At 43.6% G+C, this 19,006-nt stretch overlaps 1 protein-coding gene across 1 annotated transcript in view; it reads left to right on the forward strand.

Moving 5' to 3' along the window:
- The window catches only part of arhgap39 (Rho GTPase activating protein 39), a 127,094-nt gene that overhangs the window by 79,194 nt on the left and 28,894 nt on the right, over positions 1-19,006 (forward strand). The window contains exon 2 of the mRNA XM_030049883.1: positions 3,895-4,311. Coding sequence (XP_029905743.1) covers positions 3,895-4,311 — 417 coding nt within the window. The remainder of the gene's footprint in view (positions 1-3,894; positions 4,312-19,006) is intronic.

Consider the following 19,006-nt stretch of genomic DNA (forward strand, 5'->3'; position numbering starts at 1 on the left):
CAGATTCTCCAATGAGGCCTTCAGCGTGCACGGCGAGAAGTGAACCAGCATGGCGGTGGCGGCACAGAGTCGTGACGTTACCGACAGCAAACTAAGTCTGTCGATTTCTTCCTCTTTGTTGTCGTGAACGCATCAATAAATGAAAAGACGAACACTGAGCCGGTCTCAGAGATGCCGTTGTTGCAGCGATGACAAAACCAGTCAACCTGCGATGGTCGGTCCAGCGCTGACCAGTGGTCGTGGCCGCGACTTCGGTAAATCATCTCATAGTGTTTGTTGTTTCACAGGTGAGCGAAAATAGATTTGAAAGCAGACTCAGAGCAGCATCACCCCCCCTGGAAGAAAGGCGGCTGTGCTGTGTGGTTTTACCTTTCGCTCAGCACCTCCGCGTGTGTTCCCTCCGCTCCCCTGAATCCTCCAGATTTATCTCGGAGCGACTGAAGCCCGAGTCTTTCTGGGCGGCTGCTCCTCCTCCTCAGTTGAACTCGGCTGAACCGAATCTCTCCTCCTCTCTCGCTGCCGCCCGGCTCTCCTCCTCCCACTCTCTCTCTGTCTCTCTGTCTCTCTGCCAGTTGGACACGTATTGATCGACTTCTTATCGATCAGCAGCCGGTCAGCGGGCCCTACATGTGCAGCGGTGTGTAAATCCAGTCCGCATGCGGCTCTGCGGCTCACGCACGTCCGTCTGTGGGAGTTTGTTTGAGTGATCATTTATTAGTGAGAAAACGGCGCAGTGTCATCAGCAGTGGTGGCTCTCCAGAGAAAAGAGACGAGAAAAGCTGCACAGAAAGAGCAGATAGTTTTTATTTCTTAAAGGAAAAATAAAAAGCACCAACTGGAACTGGCGATAGTTTGTGCTTCCACAAAATTTTCTGCAAAAGTTTTTTTTCTTTCTCCGTAAGTGTTTCTTCAAAGAATCTCTAAAAAAAAAAAAAAAAAAAAAAAAAAAACATCCAAGAACCTTTTCAAAATGGTTCTCCGTAGATTTACTTTGCTGAATTGAAAAATATTTTGTCTTATTTTTGGTCATTATTCTATATTTTCCTGTGTGTACATCTACATAGATATAGATCATGATAGATAAATAGATCTGGTACACATCTAGAGACTTAAAACAATTAGAATTAAATTGATCCCTCTTTGTGTGTGTGTTTGTTTGTGTGTGTGTGTGTGCGTGTGTGTGTGTGTTTGCTGTGTAGGTGTGTGTGAGTCATCCCAAACCTTTCCTTCCTCCTTCTGGGACACTAAAACTGAGCTACACTAAAACTAGAAAGAGACGTGCATGCATGTACGTGTACGCGCGTGTATGTGTGTGTGCGCGTGCGTGTGTGTGTGTGTGTGTGTGTGTGGGTGAGCGGGAGCAGCCTCCCTGCTATATGCAGAGCTCTGTGAGTGGGTTCCCTATTTATTATGTGCAATATGTGTTCGCTCTGTGTAATCCCACAGCAATTTGGTAATCTAATCACTAATACACATGAAGCAGACTTTAGCCGTAGATTGGCCGCGTGCTTGAGGAAAATATTGATTCTGTGTTTGTGTCGGCCTCGTTGTGTTGTAGGGCAGCGAGACTCGGGTGTGTTTGGGCTGAAAGCAGAATATTTCACAGCTGAAGGAATCAAATATTTCTGTCAAATTGCTGATAGCCACTGGGAAGAACTTGTCAAGGTAGAACAACCTCGCGAGGAGGAGCAAATCTCATCTGATATTTTGTGTTTTCGTATAAATCCTTGTCTGTTTTGCGACTCTCTGCTGCCAACAATGTAACGCAATCATGATTCAACCGAGCTGTTCGAATCACTCGACGTCGCTTTCTCTTTTTGGGGGGAAAAAAATCTTCTGCTGCACAGGAAGTTATGTGTTTATGCTTCCTGTTGGTTTTAAATACAGTGACAGAGCAGACAAAGAGAAGAGAAACTCAAACCCCATCAGTGTAAGTTTGACCCATCTGCCTCTTCCCTGTGGCGAGAACAAGCCACCGGGACTGTTCCTCTCCAAAATGAATGAAGTGGCTCTGCATTTTTCAAATTAAATGTATTTTTATTTTTCTGTAAAGCTCTTTGAATTGTCTCAGGGTATGAAATGTGCTGTATAAATAAATCTGCTTTGCCTCGGCTTGGATCTGCCTCCGAAAACAACATGAATTTGAGCAGTGGGAAAATTTTTTTTTTTTTTTTTTTTTTTTTTTGTAGGAAGCACAACACGAGTTTGTTTGCAAATGGGTGTTGTTTGCATGTTGCGGCACAAGCAGAGCTAAAAAGTCAAAATTGAGTATGAAATTAAGCATTAAATGGATATTTCACCTATAATGCATAATTTTTTTTTTATCAATTACTCCCCTGTGGTTTGTCTTCAACCCCTGACTGGCCATCTCTGATCCACTGGAAGAAAGTCCGGCTGTAATTTACATTTTTACAAACGCAAAAACAAAAGCAAAACTTGCACTTAAAAAGCTCACAGTCCTCGTGCTGTATAATGAATAATATATATATAATATATAATATAATGAAAGCCTCGGGTCGTATGCTCAGCACTTCCCTGACACACATCATTTTGAAGTGTGCACGCACAAGTGCAGCTTTTTCACTGTTATGAGAAGCTGGATGGGCACACTTTTGACTTTTTTTTTTTTTTTTTTTTTTTTTTTTTTTAAGATTTTTGAATTTCATACGCTTGACCAGCACCCTGAGAAATTTAGTGGCTGTGCAGGAGATTTGCTTTTGTCTGTTTTTGTAATTTAAGTATTTAACTGCAGAATTTTCGTGTTTTAGCTGCAGTGAAGGGGTTTTCAGAAACGTGCTCCAGCTCCAACCTGCTGAATAAGACACTGTGACTTTTTGTTCTTACTTTGACACAAGATAAAGAGGAGGATTGATGGCACCCTGGAACGCTTCTCTGCCTGCTCAAGTCTCTCTGCAATAATCAAAATTATAAAAGTATAAAGTTTCTATAAATGTCTGGTCTCCAGGCTTCAGTGCTCTCCAGCTCATGTGAACTTGTTTACTTGCTCTGACAAATCCACCCTCAAGTTGTTGTGACACTCAACTAAAAATGTCACCATTGTGGTGCGTACGCCCGTCTAAAAAAGCAGCCAAAAAAAAAAAAAAAAAAAAAGGAAGTTCTTGTCCTGCAACATAAACAAAACATAAATCTGTGTCAACTGAATCACAGAGCTGTGACTCAGGTGTATACATGTCCAAACTGCTGTCTATTAATGCAATTAAACTCACACCACTCCACATATGTCACTGCGATTAAGCTTTCTCCAACTGAAAGCCTAATCGCGTTAGTATAAGACTGTTGTGTTTACATGGGCTCTGCCTTACTCACATTATTGCCATAATCACATTATAATTGCATTTTTGATCTGTGTGTAAACACGGCCCGCGGCAAACCAGCAGGGCCAACATCCTGCCTTGGTGGTATTTTTCTGCGTGTGTGTGTGTGTGTGTGTGTTGTCTGCTTATGTCTTACACACACACACACACGCACACACTGTACAGTATCTATCTTAAGGCTCAAGCATTCCCAGGTGTGTCTGCCAGAGTATGAGATTATGAATGCACAGTTAGGTGTGTGTGTGTGTGTGTGTGTGTGTGTGTGTGTCCTGGATAGCGTTAGCTGTGAGTCCCAGTGGTACAGCCTCAGAGCATTATGGGAGCCAGTAAAGCCACCTGTCCCCTGCAGCTCATCACAGCTTTGTGAAGCCTCAGTTTATTAGCACACAGTGTTGCAGAGTGATTTTGCTCTGCAGTGTCGTCTGATTGGCTCTTAGTGAGTCAGTTGTTGTTATTTGAGCTGTGAAACCTCAGTTTGGCCACCAGAGGGCGTCACATCACTTAACAACCCTCTAGAAACCAGTCGACATGCCTTCTAACTCTCTGTCTCCCCCTGCAGGCTGGAATGGGTGGAAATCATCGAGCCGCGTACGCGGGAGCGCATGTACGCCAACCTGCTGACGGGCGAGTGCGTGTGGGACCCGCCGCAGGGCGTACGCATCAAACGCACCGGCGACAACCAGTGGTGGGAGCTGTTCGACCCCAACACGTCCCGCTTCTACTACTACAACGCCTCCACCCAGCGCACCGTGTGGCACCGGCCGCAGGGCTGCGACATCATCCCGCTGGCCAAGCTGCAGACGCTGAAGCAGCACACCGAGGGCGGCACGCCCCGCCCTGCCGGAGGGGGCGGGGGGAGGGCGTCGGCCGACAACAGCCCGGGACGCAACAGCGGGGTGAGCCGAGAGGGAAGCACCTCGTCCTCATTGGACCAGGAGCTGACGGACAAACAGGGCAGCCGGGACGAGGCGGACAGGTGAGAGCAGTGTCCCAAACGTACCCACGCAGAGCCTCTAACTCCCCCCTTTGTGTGTTAACATGAACTTCCCCATTTATAATAGAAGTTCATCATGAAACACAGCAGAGTCAGAAGTCTGTCCAAGCTGCAGAAGCCAGTGATCCAGAGCGTTGTGGTTGTGGTTCCATGTGATTTGGTTAGAGCTGGTGTTTGGATGTCAGCTGCCACAGTTTGACATCAGACAGGCCAAAGACTGGATTCATTCTGCAGGCACAAATGTTACTGGCATTCGCCTCTTGATAATTTCAGACTTTGGACTGGAAATAGATATGAATGCCAGTTGTCAGTGGAAAGATGTGGCACCAGCTGTGATAGGAGAGCCTTTGCCTCGGTTTGACCTTCAGGTTTGACCATAATGGAGAGTAAATTCCAAAATTGTTAGACATTTATTTGAAAGCCATAGTTGTAAAAAAAAAAAAAAAAAAAAAAAAAAAAATCCTTAGGGCAGCCTTCAGTACCAGTTTTCCCTCTAGAGATGATAGTTTGGTGTGAAGTGGCCAATTTTTTCAGCACTGTCCAGATAATATCTTCTCAGTCATCTCAGTCTTTTTCTCCACTTTGTTTCCAGAAAATCTCCAGTTAATGTGTTAGTTTAAGAGGAACTAAGCTCAGGCTTTAGTGAATTGACACCTTTGGAAATAATCATCTAATCCTCAGACAGATGAAAAACAAAGGCCTTTTTTTCTACTATTACTCATTTACTACCTGCCTGCGTTTGGGCTGCTCCGTGGTGCAGTGTGCCAGATGGATGGGCTTTTACAATTTTCACAGTTAATCCAGCCGGTTCCACTGTGCCAGATGAGGCCGGCAAACCTGGAAAATGTAGCCGGAGCCAGTCGAGGATGTAAACGTCCCGAGGTCAGACTTCATCAGTAAAGTAGAGTCTGGCATCTGGTGTGTCGTCTAACCTGAGGCGGAGGCAGCAGCATCTGTGAAGCCTGCATAGCAACTGAAGGAGCAGCAACACCTTTTTATTTACAAGGACAGTCTCCATCTCTTCTCCTCTGCTTTTCTTTTCTTGTAATTTCCACCGGACAGCGTGGTGTGGTGGTGTTCTTGCCCTCCTCTGTCTGTTTGCAGCTCTCCTGACTGGCAGCAGGAGCCGCGATCCGCCTTTGGCCCTGCGTGTCTTGTTATGTCGACCTTGTGTTGCTGCAAATTAATTTCTGTGGAACTGCAGTTTTACGAGACCCGAGAACATTGCCTCCCTTTTTTCCATATGCCTTCATCGTCATAAATAGTCAAATGGCAGCGCTCTCGCCTCTCTCTGGCGTATTCCTACAGTCAGTCTTTGTGATGTTTTCCTCGGCGCTACAGTCGGTGTAGACAGATTTTTAAAACCCTGTCACGGTCAGTCCGGCAGATACGCAGGGAGCCCACGCTGGTAATGGCAGAAAGAAAAACGGGTGCCACGGGCCGGTCAATACTATTTTTTGCTTGCACGTCTCCAGCTCTGGAAAATGTGCAGAGCATCAGACTGAGCATGTCTCCCACTTTTAGTGCTTTCATACAAATCGGAGCAATTCGTATGTGTCACCCAGGATAATGTAGATTTCCTGTATTACTGTGCAATCAGTGTCTCAGTCTGTTTCTCTCCATCCTTCTCTCTCTCTCTCTCTCTCTCTCTCTCTGCCTCTCTCTCTCTCTCTGTCCTCCCCCTCCTCTCTCTCTCTTCATGTCCTTATCACTGTGTCTTTGTCTTTGCCTCTCTCGTATTTATGTGTCCCAATTAATTGGTACATTTCTCCTCTGCTCATTTTCTTCCCCTCTCACCTTCAGAGCCGCTCACCTCCTTTCTTTACGGTCAGTTTAATCTCTCACTCCCCCCCCCCCCCCCCCCCCCCCCACCACCACCCCTCTCTCCCTTCTCTCTCTCTCTCTCTCTCTCTATCCCTCCATCACTCTTCCGCCTCCTCTCTCTCTAACCAGTCTGTCTTTTGCTGGTTTGCTGTAATCTGCTGCAGTCTGCAGTGATTGGTGGATACGCCTGGCTGGGGTCACAGTGTCCTGTAAATGTCTTCTCTGCTCCAGTGAGAGGACGCACACACACGCACACACACACACACACACACACACACACAGCGTATACACTCTCTGTGAGCGCACAAGCTATTGCTATTCACATTCACCACATAAACTGAATACATCTTCACTGGAGAGCTGATCAGTAATAGACTAGTAATAGTTTTTTTTTTTGTTTTTTTTTTTTTGTGGAAAGCCTTCATCCTGAATTGATTCAAATGGCATTTTGATCACACAGGGGCGGGTGCATATGTTTTGATATTATCATTATCATTCTAGCTCTCAATTTTCCTCCCACACACAAATCTGCAGGGAAGCTCTGATTGGTCATTGAGGGCATTCTGCAGGCTGATATTTCTGAATAATGACTGTCGTTATCAATCACTGACCGTTTCCATGGACGATCACCTCAATCAGGTTGGATTCATCACTCTGCGCAGACAGTCAGGTCCATTAGCTGCCGTTAATCAACAATGACACTTGCTGGAGACAAAATAGTTATTACAGCACAGATATTACTTTTAATTTGTCTGGGGAGCATGAATCATTTGGTTCATGAAGCTGAATTATCACCAGACAAGAAAAGAAAATCAGAAGGAAACAACAGGCTAAGTAAGACAGGGATCGTTTAGCAGCCTAGTAGGCTAGCTGAAGTGTTAATGCAACCCACCCAGGTCCAGTCGCTGCAGATGACAATAAAATATGTGCACATTTGGTTTGAACTCATCTCAAAAACTCACAAAATTATTTCAAACACATTTTGTCGCTTTTTATACTCAATTCTGAATGGCCAGTTAAAGCGTTCTGCAGCAGGTTATTGAATAACAAAACCGTCATCAGGCTTGTTATTAATGTGCTTCATCAGAGAAAGCCTTGCTGCTGTGTGTTGTAGGCTGATGTTAGCAAGCTGACAGGAAGAAGTCAGTTCAGTGGCCGACTGGACACAGCTGGTCCATTCAAGGGTGGTTTAACAGCGCCACATGTGGTCATATGTGGTATTAGCACTATTTTGTTTTTTCAGTTACTCCACTTATCATGATTTTAGTGCTATATAAATGTGCTTTAGGTTATTGTTGTAGTTTAGTAGTTCTGCCTTGGCTAATGTTCTGGAAACAGTCAGGTCAGCTCTGCCTTCAAATGAGAGAGAGAGAGAGAGAGAGAGAGAGAGAGAGAAAGAGAACAGCGGTGGTCGAATGAGCCGAGCTGGGCATTGAGAATAAAGCGGTGAATCAGAGAAATTTTTAATTTTCTGATTTTATTCATGGAAGATATGCCCTCAAGTACAAAGAAACATGCCCACACCTCCACATAACCCTGCAGGAGGCCACATTTTCAAGGTGTTGAAAATGTCTTAAATACAGTTATTAGAGGTCCTACTGTAGCAGCAGCTGATGACAGGCCTCTTTGTCCTCTCAGGTTACTCCAGAGCAGGGAGAGTCGTGCAGTATCACTGCAGCCACTCGAAAATATTAGAAATGTCAGATTTCCAGGAGCAAATGAAAACAGCTGAGGAGTTTCAAGCTTCTTCAGTGGACATTTAAAAATGTGTCACACACATGAAGAAGAAGAAGAGCTTTCTCTGTCCATAAAGAACCATGCAATCCTCGAAGTTAAACAATGAAAACCACCAATACTGGAGTTATGAGGTTTCCACCTGATGACAATGATATGCATCCTATCTGCTTCACTAAACATAATTGGAATTCATGTCCCATAATTAATTTCCTGTTGCCCTTTTCCTTATACTGCCCTTTTGTACTGTCACAACTTTCATTAGCTGTGCATCAGCTACAAATAGACTTTATGGAATTTGTTTTGCCGTGGTTCAGGTCTGTGTTTTACTGTCTAAGTTGTTCTTACATTGAATTCTGTTAAGCTGCATTAAAAACAACGCCTCAAAGGTTTTGAGTCAGTCTTTCTGAAAACTGCACATGTCCTGGAGCCGGAGAGCATCTGCTGTGTCCGACTAGTGAAGTAAATGAAGGGTTGGGATATTCTCTGTCATCACACCTCGTTAACAGCAGCCTTTAGTCGTGCCGGTTAGTGGTCCAGCGGTCTGATTTGTGGAAACAAGCGGGTATGCGGTGTCAGCACTCGGTGTGTGTGCTGCCTCTCCAGAGGCTGTGTGTCTTTAGCCAGTTAAGAAGAGCAGGAGGGGCAGTTTGTCACGACCACACAGCTTCCTCTGACAGATAGAAGCCTGTGACCTCTGGATGCCTCCGCCACGCCAACGCACACCAAGGATCTTCTTAAAGACAGAGGGATGAGTGGAGAGATGGAGGGCAGGAAGAGAGGAAGAATGGCTGCAGAGATCAGGATAAAGAAGAGGAGATGAAGGTGAAGAGCACATGACTCCAGAAACACGGCTGACAGCTCAGGACCAGGTTTACCTTCATGAGAGCTGCAGCACACTGTGCCCTGTTCCTTTCAGGCAATTTGCAGACAGAATCTGCATGGAATTAAAGTCAGATTTAAGGAGGCGGCAGATAATTATGCAGTCAGTGCCTTGACCGCTTTCTACTTGCAGTTTTGCACAGTAATGTATGCCCTTCAGTGGTGGAGCACTGACGTTAGTGCTACATGCAGCCCTCAACCACTTTAATAAGTGAAAGAAAAGACAAACAGCAGCACTGATTTATTTGTTAATGAACTGACAGTGCACTTTGATATTATGGAGTTATACCTGCAGTCAAAATTAGAACTTGGGCATCCATTTCACAGAAAATAAATGTGTTAAGAATAAAAAAAAAAAAAAAAAAAGCAAGAAGCATAAAAAGAAAGAAGAAGTAAAGAAATCTTTGCCTTCATTAAACCACAAGCTGCTGTGACCGGCGGCCGCCACAGGGCGCTGAGCCAGGCGCCGCAGCTCGTCCAGCAGACACACACACATCACAACAGGCGGAGGGAGGTGATGGCACTAATGATGCCAAGGTAACTGAAGCCTATACATTTAATATATCTTCTGTGTTTGGTGCAAGCCACCAAGGCACCCTTAAAAATATGATACTGCACTCTTTCTAAGAAGCTATTTTGGTATCCTTTTTGTTAGATAACAAAATACTCACTTCTTGTGGTGAACCCAGCCTTAGTCTGTGGCTGTCATTTAGATTTCTACAGAGTTCAGGTTAATATTGTCCTGCTCCAGTTCTGCACCTGCTGTTTGGTGGCAGAGGAATTTGCACACAAAACTCACAATAGAATGTCTAATCAACCACACTTACCATATCTCTTCCTGCCTTAAACACACATCCATACAGGAGAGAACACACACACTGCAGTGGCATGGTGTGTGTGCCTTAAATGATGGACAAACTGTGTTTCCAAGGTTTTGCAGCTGTTTAATAAATAGCAGGCATGTTGTGAAGGACAGAGTGGAACTGAAAAGAATTGTAAAAGACCGAGGGGCCTTTCACACCGACCATGTTTGGTCTGGACTTTCAGACTTTTCAGTTTGATCAGAACCAAAATTACAGGTGCGAAACCTTCCTTAGACAGCGGTTCTGATCCTCAGTCTGACGAGAAGAGGTGGTGTCGGTCCAGATCGAACTGAACCACTGTTTGGTTTCTAATGTGAAAGCATTACTTGGAAAATCTCTCAGTGTCACGTCTTTTTTGGCACTAATGAAACAAAATCAGATGGAAATCAGGGACTATAGATTACAAGCCAGGGTTTTTCCTGGCTCAAATCGAGGCAGAGGTGGTACCATCCTGATCATCCTGATCTACTCTCTCTGAGTAGACAAGCTAAGCCAGTGTGCTGCTGTTAGCCAGTGAAAATAGAGCGGAGTGGCAACTCTTCACTTTGTTACACAATCTATGTCAGTGCGCTGCTGTAGCCTGGAAATCCCGGTAAAATAAGACAGGAGCCTAAAAAGTAACTTGTTTTTAGACCACTTTCACTTGTTTCAGGATCATTTTTCCTTGTTCCACTGGCAGGTTTTTTTTTTTTTTTTTTAACGTACTGAACTTAGTGAACTGTGTTTTAAACACAAACAGCTAGCTAAGAGGATGGCTGGGAAAGTGGAAATTCGAGAGAGGTCGGTTGGTTTGACAAGATCCTTTAATTCACACGTGAGCGGGCAAATACTCCCCGCAAACACACACACCACACAGATCGGCAGCGTGTGTGAGCTCGTGGTATACCATCATATAGCAGTCAAACTAAGCTGCATTTTCACTTCCACTACCAGGATGCCGATTAACACACACACTAGTGAAAGAAACCGAAACACAAAACAAAATCCTCGAGGAAGGGAATTTCTCGGCTCTGCTCTTCCTCTTTGGCAGTTTTGGCAGCGACTTCCGATGCACTCTTGTTGATACAGCGCCACCACGTCGGCGCAATGCTGCAACTGCAGTTAAAATGACATCCATCTACCACAACGCTTGTCAGAAAATAACAATTTTGCCGAAGTCAGAGTTTTGAGAGCCGGGGGCGGCACGAAATTAGGCGGAGGCGGCCGCCTCGTAATTTTATATGCAGGAAAAACCCTGCAAGCTGCAGAAGGAGTATATCATCAAAAGGGTTAACAATTATGTACAAAAAAATCTGGCATCTGCATCTCGTTTCATTCCATTCAGATACACAAGATGTCCCACCCTGCCCTTAAACTGCTAAACTATGAGATCATCCACCAAGCAGCCCTGAAAGGATCTGCCTTGTTTGGCTCCACTTTCCTTTGTGAGGCTCTTTTTTTTTTTTTTTTTTTTTTCAAATAAAAATGTCAGAAAATCATAGTAATTCAGGACAAGGCTGATAGATAAACATTTACATGACTAAGAGTGATAAGAGGGAACAGAAGTGGAAAAGCCACTCCAGCAAACACCTCTCTCGTGGATTTGTCATGCTTTGATAAGTTGACTGTAATAACTCCTCTGTGACTTTTGTGTGAATTTCAAGTGTTTTGATATAGGCTAGAGTTCTCATATTCTGCCCGAACCCGACCCGACCCGACCCGACCCGACATTTTCGGGTCGGGTCGGGCTTAAAATTTACGTGAATTGGGCGGGTCGGGTCGGGCTTCGGGTTCTGTGGGGGATTTTTTTTTTTTTTTTTTTTTTAAATAAAAAAATAGAATTATGTGTTGTGTTATTGATTATGACGTTTCATTTTTATGTGACTGGTGGAGAGAGTGAGAGACTGGATTGCATTTGGAGGCTAAACTTTCAGTGACAGACAGACAACCAGCTGTGCGAGCGCAGCGCAAACAAGTGAGAGAGATTTGCAGCAGCATCCCGCTGTGCTGGCACACTCGGCAGCAGGGACGGTTTTTGCTATGGGTAGTGCAACTGCCCAGGGCGCAATCTACTTGGGGGCGCACGAGAAAAAAAAAAAAAAAAAAAAAAAAATCTCCAGTTTTCTAGACTACCGTATTGACCCGCACATGCCGCGGCACCATCAGTCGGCATCAGGCGGGCCGGACGCGGCACCGTCCGGTACCGCGCCCACCCGTCAGGTCTGCCGGATCTGACAGGTGAGCTGCCTCATGCTGGCCGGTGCCGCGGCCGGCTCGCCTGATACTGACTGATGGTGCCCTGGTGCCGCGGCCGACCGGCTCTGCTAAATAATGGCGAATTTGGCGATTTTTTTTTTTCGGGCTTTATCGGGCTGTCGGGCCTAAAGTTCGGCTAATTAGTCGGGTCGGGTCGGGCCTCGGGCTGGCCCAGTCAGGCCCGGGTCGGGTCGGGTCTTAATTTTCAGGCCCGATGAGAACTCTAATATAGGCCTACTATGTCATGTGAATTTTATACATTGATATTTTACATTGGATTCAAGATGTGCATTTTTTTTTTTTTTTTTTTTTTACCTGGATGCAAAATGTGGGCTTTGGGCAACATTGGGTACATGCAAAAACCTGCCTCATTTAACTGATATGGATTTAAAGTTCATTAATGAGAGGTTTGATATGACATATGAATACACGTAAGTAATGTATGACATGAGTAGCTCTCGGCCAGTTTTATTTTTTCAAAGTAGCCCTTCTTTAAATCTTCCCCAAATTTTCCCTGACACACACACGGTGTTGACCACACTCCACTGAGGCTTTTCTCAACACTGCATATTCCAAAGAGACGCATTTAAACTCAGTGATTTGACAGTTTGTTGGACTTGATGACTTAAAGTCCATCCTCGCAGCGGTTGGCGGGTGATTTAGTCCGAGAACGGCACGTAAATTTGAAAGTGTTTCCATCTCCGGCTGTAACTTTCCTCATGAAAATCGCACACCCACATTGTCAGCATTTGATGGCTCTGGCTTGTCATTTGGTACAAACCTGACAAATGCTGCCAAATTGCTGCAGCTGCATTCTTCTTAAAGCTGTGATCTCTCAGAATGCAGTTTTTTGATCGCGGCTTGTTGTCACTTTTTTTTCTCCTGTTTATCTGTGGAGGAGAAGTGACGTGACGGTAATGAAAATGACACTGTTGTTATTTTTAAATACTTATCGCCATATTACTCGCTCTGTTTGGGAACAGAACAACAGAACGGGTTGATTTTCTCTCAACAAGGAGGGGAAGCAGTGCAGTGTGTTTGTTTAGACCTGAAACCGGCCCTGAAGCCACTTCTGTCTTCACATCTTTGCTGCAGACCAGCTCCAGTGTGTGTGTGTGTGTGTGTGTGTGTGTGTGTGTCAGGTGACATGTCCAGCTGCAGGCTGTCACTCTGGATAGTTTGGAGATCTGCTCTCACCCAATTATTGGATCTGGTCATATCTGCAGCATCAACTCATTCTCTTTTTCACACACACATACACACACACACACACACACACACACACACTCATATACGTATGTACGATAGTGGCAGATGGCCAGTGTAGTGCCAACACAAACTAAATATTCATGGGAAAAAAGTGTTGACGTGCTGTAAAATGTTAGGACTTCTATGACAAATTAAAAAGTTTATTGATTTTTTTTTCTCTCCAGGCGGTCTGCACCTCAGTGTAGCTATAGCAGTCAGGTCATACCTTCTTTCTTTCTTTTTTTTTTTTTTTTTTTTAAATTCATGTTAGCTGCCTGAGAAAGCGAGCTGGAGTCGGACGATGTGTTAGATGATTGAATTGAAGGCGTCCTTTCATGTAAGAGCACATCCTGCTGCTGCAGACTTCAGGAGATTCAGTGAAACGTTTTGCTTAGGCAGCACAGAGCTCCATATCGTCTCCATCCAACTAGACCTCCAGTTCGCTTAAAATGCAAATCGGAAACTGGTACTTGCATGCATCACCTCTGCCAGGGACTATTATTGTTGTTGTTTGTCAATTTGGTCTTTTTAATTTTGGTCACTGATCTCCAAAGAGCTAAACAGCATCCTGCAATACAAAATGAAACAGAGTGCAGCTCTGTTCCCGCTCAGTCTGTTCCTCAGTCCCTTTAATTTTCTATAAAAATGACTTGTTTGGCGGCGGAAGACTATTTAATTAGATTTATGCACAAGCCTCCCTCAGTCCTTCAGCTCTACTGGGAGATATTTAAGAGATATTTTGGAGTATAAACCTTTGATGAAGTGCTCAGCAGATGACCTGATGCCCTTCTGCACCGAGGCAGCCATGCAGCCACAAGTGACTAATGACATTGAAGATGGTATCACCTTCCGTTAATGTGGGACATGAGACATTGTGCCTGCAGTGAGATGTGATGTGAAGTGCTTGTTACATTCAAACCTAATGGAGAACATGAATTTCAAGAATGCGTCGGTGCTTGGACTGAGGTTTACACGGACGTCTTGTTATAATCAACCAGTAAGAGTGAAGCTGGGATTCTTGGGCAGGTGCGGAAAAACCCTTTTAACCCAAATAGTGTCAGTTTCAGAGCAGAGACGCTGTTTTCACTGAGGTATGAACTGCACTTCCAACTGAACTTTGTTGTGGTGTTGTGCTGTCTCGCTCTCTGGGTGTGATGTGAGCCCACATGGAGGTGAAATCTCCTCATTAGCTGCTCCTCTGGGCTGCTCATCCACATCACTGGATCTGTATCTCTCCATTCACTTCCATCGCAAAACAGCTCCTAAAATAACACTTTCAGCCCATAAACCAACATGAGGAAAGCAGATTATGACAATACAAGAAGACAACAAGTCCCAGTACCCATTGTTTTGCATGCAATTACAATTATTTGTTAAAGCACTGTCAGGTTTTTTTTTTTTTCCTGGTGGAAGGTTACTATGCACAAGTTTCCTGCAGACAACACCTGCCGGATCTACTTTCCAATTCGAATAAGAAAATAACAAGAAATGAGACATTTAATTTCCTTAAAAATGAGTACCGGGACTTCTTGTTTTTCATACTGACATAATCTACTTTGTTCTTGTTCAGTTATGTGCTTCTAGTTTTTTTGCTATGAAAGCGAATGAGGAGATACAAATATTGTGGAATAGCAGCCTAAGGGAGCAAATTACTATAAGAAACACAATGTTTTTATTGTCGTTATTTTCTCACTCTTCGTCCCTTTTTAAACTAAAAGGACATGGAGTCAAACCCGAGTGCAGCCACTGAGGCGGCGCGTCCTCACCTCTGGTATTTGTAGGGAAAAAGCAGAGAAAATAAGGGAAGGTCAGTCGCCACTTTTCGACTTGACCTGTGCAAATGGAAAGTGCAGTCGGCAGCGTCTCTGAGAGCGGAGTGCAGAGAAAGGAAAAATCTATAGAATCACTCTGACGCTGTTTGAGAGGTCAGCGGCCGCAGATAAGCTGACCTGTGGGACCGAACACACCGGCAGAGGAAAACAATATTTTACCGAGGTGCTTGTATGATCAGGCCCGGCTGACTGGAAGCAGCGAGGTTAATGCAGACGTATTAGAGATAGAAATTTGCATCGCTTAAAGGATAGGTTGGGTTTTTCTCAAATCTGCTCCTTTTATTCCAGTCACAGTCAGTGGAGGTTCCATAGCCTTGGCCTTGATCCACATCTACAGCTCAGTTCAGGTCTACGGGGCCAAAACTTCAATCATCCTTAAGTGTAAAAACCCACTATACTAATACAGAGGTGCAGAGGGTTCACTCTACAAAATCGCAGTAGTTCATAGTCACTGTCGCAAAATCGTTATTGGGGAAGTTACCAAAGCGTGACACTAGTTAATAATATAAAGGGAATGGACTTCAAAAAAACCAAAGTTATCATTTAAGGAGCAAAATCTATGGACCAAAATGATATCAAAAAAATCTCCATCATAAGAAGTAATTTAACAACATTTTCAGTGTTAAAATCTTGTTTTTCTTCAAATATGGTAAAAAGAAATCTGCCAGTTGGATGAGATAATCTAACTTGTGTCCAGAATTTTCTTGAATCAAGAGTCATTTTCTTGATCCTAGTGGCTGATCTGCCTCATTCTGTCTTGTTCGCCGTAATATTTTATTAATGATTAACTGCTGCATTGAAATATGTTCCATGTTTGCCAAGTTAGCCCGCTGTTTCAGAAAAGGCATCTCAAACTCCAGAATGAGATTCATTTCTGAGCCGTGCCATCGGTGAGAGACGACGCCGGCGGTGTAATCGATTGTTTGGCTCGGTGGGTTCATAAACTCAGTCAGAAAAGCCCCGGCCTGTCCACAGGGAAGGAGGAGAAAATTGGGTCTCACATAAGAACCACTCGTACAAACAAATTTGTCTTTAAATGGCATGTAGGAGAGATTTAAGAGAAGTTACCGTATTCACCGATATTCTCATAGACCCAACTTTTAATGAGGTACGAACAAAAAACTGAGAACAGCTCTGGACTGTTTGTATAATCAATTCTACAATCAGCCTGATTCCCAAAACATAACTTTTTTTTTTTGTAAAGGGTTACCATGAACCTCCGTCCTCCAGCAGATGATACAGAATTCCCAAGTGTAAACTAATCGTTTGTAAAAGTCGAGAAATTACCGCGATGACACTTTGTGTTATGCTATTTGGGGCTTTTATTAGTCACATTGAGATAACCTATGTGTATTTATATAAGTTACAATATGTTTTGGTTATTGTATTATTTGTTGGGCTACTTATTTATCTGTATAATGGCAGCTCAGGTTGTAATGCAGTGACACTTGAGTCCAAAGACAAATTTCTCACTGGGAGATAATATTCGTTCAATAATCGTGTGTTGTTTCCACTCCATATATTCAAAAATGTGTTATTTACTTATTTACAATCTGTTTGCCAATGCTTCTGATTATAATTTAATTGTTACTCCCCAATCCTCACTCTATGTTTGTTATTGCGCTTTTTATTTAATCATATCATCTAATTGGTTTAGGATAATCTAATCTGGTCTAATTTCTCTATTTTTCTTTTTCCCTGATTTTATTTTCTTTGTTGAGGTCTTAGTTAAGTGTTGTCTTTGTCTTGGTTGTTACTTAATATTTTATTTTGTCTTTCTGTTCTTTGGATTGTGCTGCTTGCTACTGTTTCTTTGCTTTTGTGTGGGACGCCCTTGGAAACGAGATGCTGCATTTCAAAGGGTTATCCCACGGTAAATAAAGAGTTTATGTGTTTATGTGTTTAGCATCTCAGGGCGTCCCAGTGGCTCACCTGGAGCGCTGAATCTGGCGTTTAAGAGCCCACCTCAAGAAAAAAGTATGACAAAAAAATACAAAAGTGTTCTTGCATGAGGTCCGTTCACTATCATGGCAGTGGTTCTGTTTCCTTCCAATTGAAATGACTTGCAGGTAAAGACATTATTCAATTTCGACTTTGATTAAAGGCTGTAAGTTTTAGAATGGATAATGTTTTAGAACCTTAACTGCTTAAAAAATGACTCTTTGGGTCAAGTACATGCAGTCAATTATTCATGAGAAAGTGAGTAAGATTGGGTAATAGGAAATGGAAAAGGGGATTCCCAACGCTTTGCCAAAAACTGACCTCAATTTTGAGCGATGTACCGACCTCTGAGTGTGTGTGTGTGTGTGTGTGTGTGTGTGAATCATTCCACCTTTACAGAGACATAAGGAGAGCCAAATGAGCGCCACCTTTCTTTTTTGGTTTTGAATTGATTAAAGTAAAAACAGACAGTGGCCTTAGATGTGATCTGAGGATGATGAGGAGTCTTCAGCAGGCCAAGATCTCTGCCCAGTTACTGTACCGCTACAATCACATTTATCCACCTTCTGATGCTTGATACACACTGCAATCGGTTAGACCCGGCACCCTAATGAAAGAGCTCAGCGACTGTAACTTGGTTGATCAGGAGAAATGAGTTTCCTGCTCGGGAAAAGGAGATGAAGGAAGCAGGTTTGCGGGTTCGCGGCGCACTGACGGAGATAGATAGAGACAGATCGGAGAGGCAGGGAATGTGTAAATTGATTTGAAGGTCAAATGGTCCTGAATAATTTATGGATACCGGAGAAGAGGAACAATGTTCACTTTGTAGTGGGTTACTGGCAAGACCGAAAGAGCAGATAGATGAGATGACAGAGGAGGAGAGGCTTGAGAGCAGAGAGGTGGATGAAGAGACAAAGAGAAGAAGGAGAGGGAGAGAAAGTGGGTTACAGCTCTGTGGCTCTTGAGCATGTCCTATGCCTCTTAGTGTCTCTCCCTTTTTCTCCCTCTCTTGCACACACACACACACACACTCGTGTATTAGCATACTTACAAGTACACACACATTAACATTCACCCACACATTCCCACTATTCAGGATAGGCCTCAGGGATCAGCATGTGGAAGTATTTTGAAACGCAGGGTGGCCAATGCCGCAATCGATTTCACACTTCCCTCCCTCTCGTCTAATTCGCCTCTTGTTTTCCGGCCCACAATAGTCTCCCTCTTCTGGCTGTTGTCTGACAAACAGGCAGATTGTGAGAAAAGATTTAAGGCCGACTCGCTGGAAAAGAAAGATTGTGAATGTAGCCGGAGCTAAACCGGTGGATTAGAGGCGTCTCGTTGCCAGAGGCTGGTGCTCATTAGATATCAGCCGTGGCAGAGTCCCTGCGTCTAATATCGTTTGCCACCAAAAAAAACGCCCAGCAACTCTGTACTTGAAGCACATTGTGACACATTCAAAGCAGATTATAATCCTATTAGAAGCACAGAGTCTTCTTAAAACACAGTCATTAGGCAAACATCAGAAAAATTACGTTCATTTCAGTATCACACCATTTATTACAGGGCTCCAACTAATAATTGCTTTCTTTCTTTTTAATTAATCTGTTCCTTTTTTTTTTTTTTTTTTTTTTTACAATTAATCAATTAATACATTTAATTAATTGGTCTTTTAAGTGTTAAAATGAAAGACAGTGCTTATGGGAAGTGATCAGATCCCAAAGTGATGTCTTTAAATTGCTTCCTTGGTTTGACTATGAACCAAAAAAAAAAATTCTATAATTATATGAATGTAGAAAATGAAGGCAGTCTTTGTGATTTTAGAGAAGCTGGGATTAACAGATGGTTGACATTTTTACTTGACAACATCTAATGTGGACTCGCCCAGGCTGAAGTCATGGCAAAGTGCTCCTCCTGGTTCCCCCGCAGCGTTTCCTCTATTGTCTGAATTGCAATCATTTATTGATCGCCTCTGGTCAGTGTTAGTGCAGTAATACTAACAGCGGCAGTGGCAGCTTATTGTCAGTGAAGGGCTTCTGGAGGGGGGGTATTCTTTAACAGAAATAGCGCTGAGATAGATTTGACACAGTACACTGAAGAAAGAATATTGACTTTCTG

Source organism: Myripristis murdjan, chromosome 4 (genome assembly GCF_902150065.1).
Source record: "Myripristis murdjan chromosome 4, fMyrMur1.1, whole genome shotgun sequence".
Taxonomy (NCBI): Eukaryota; Metazoa; Chordata; class Actinopteri; order Holocentriformes; family Holocentridae; genus Myripristis; species Myripristis murdjan.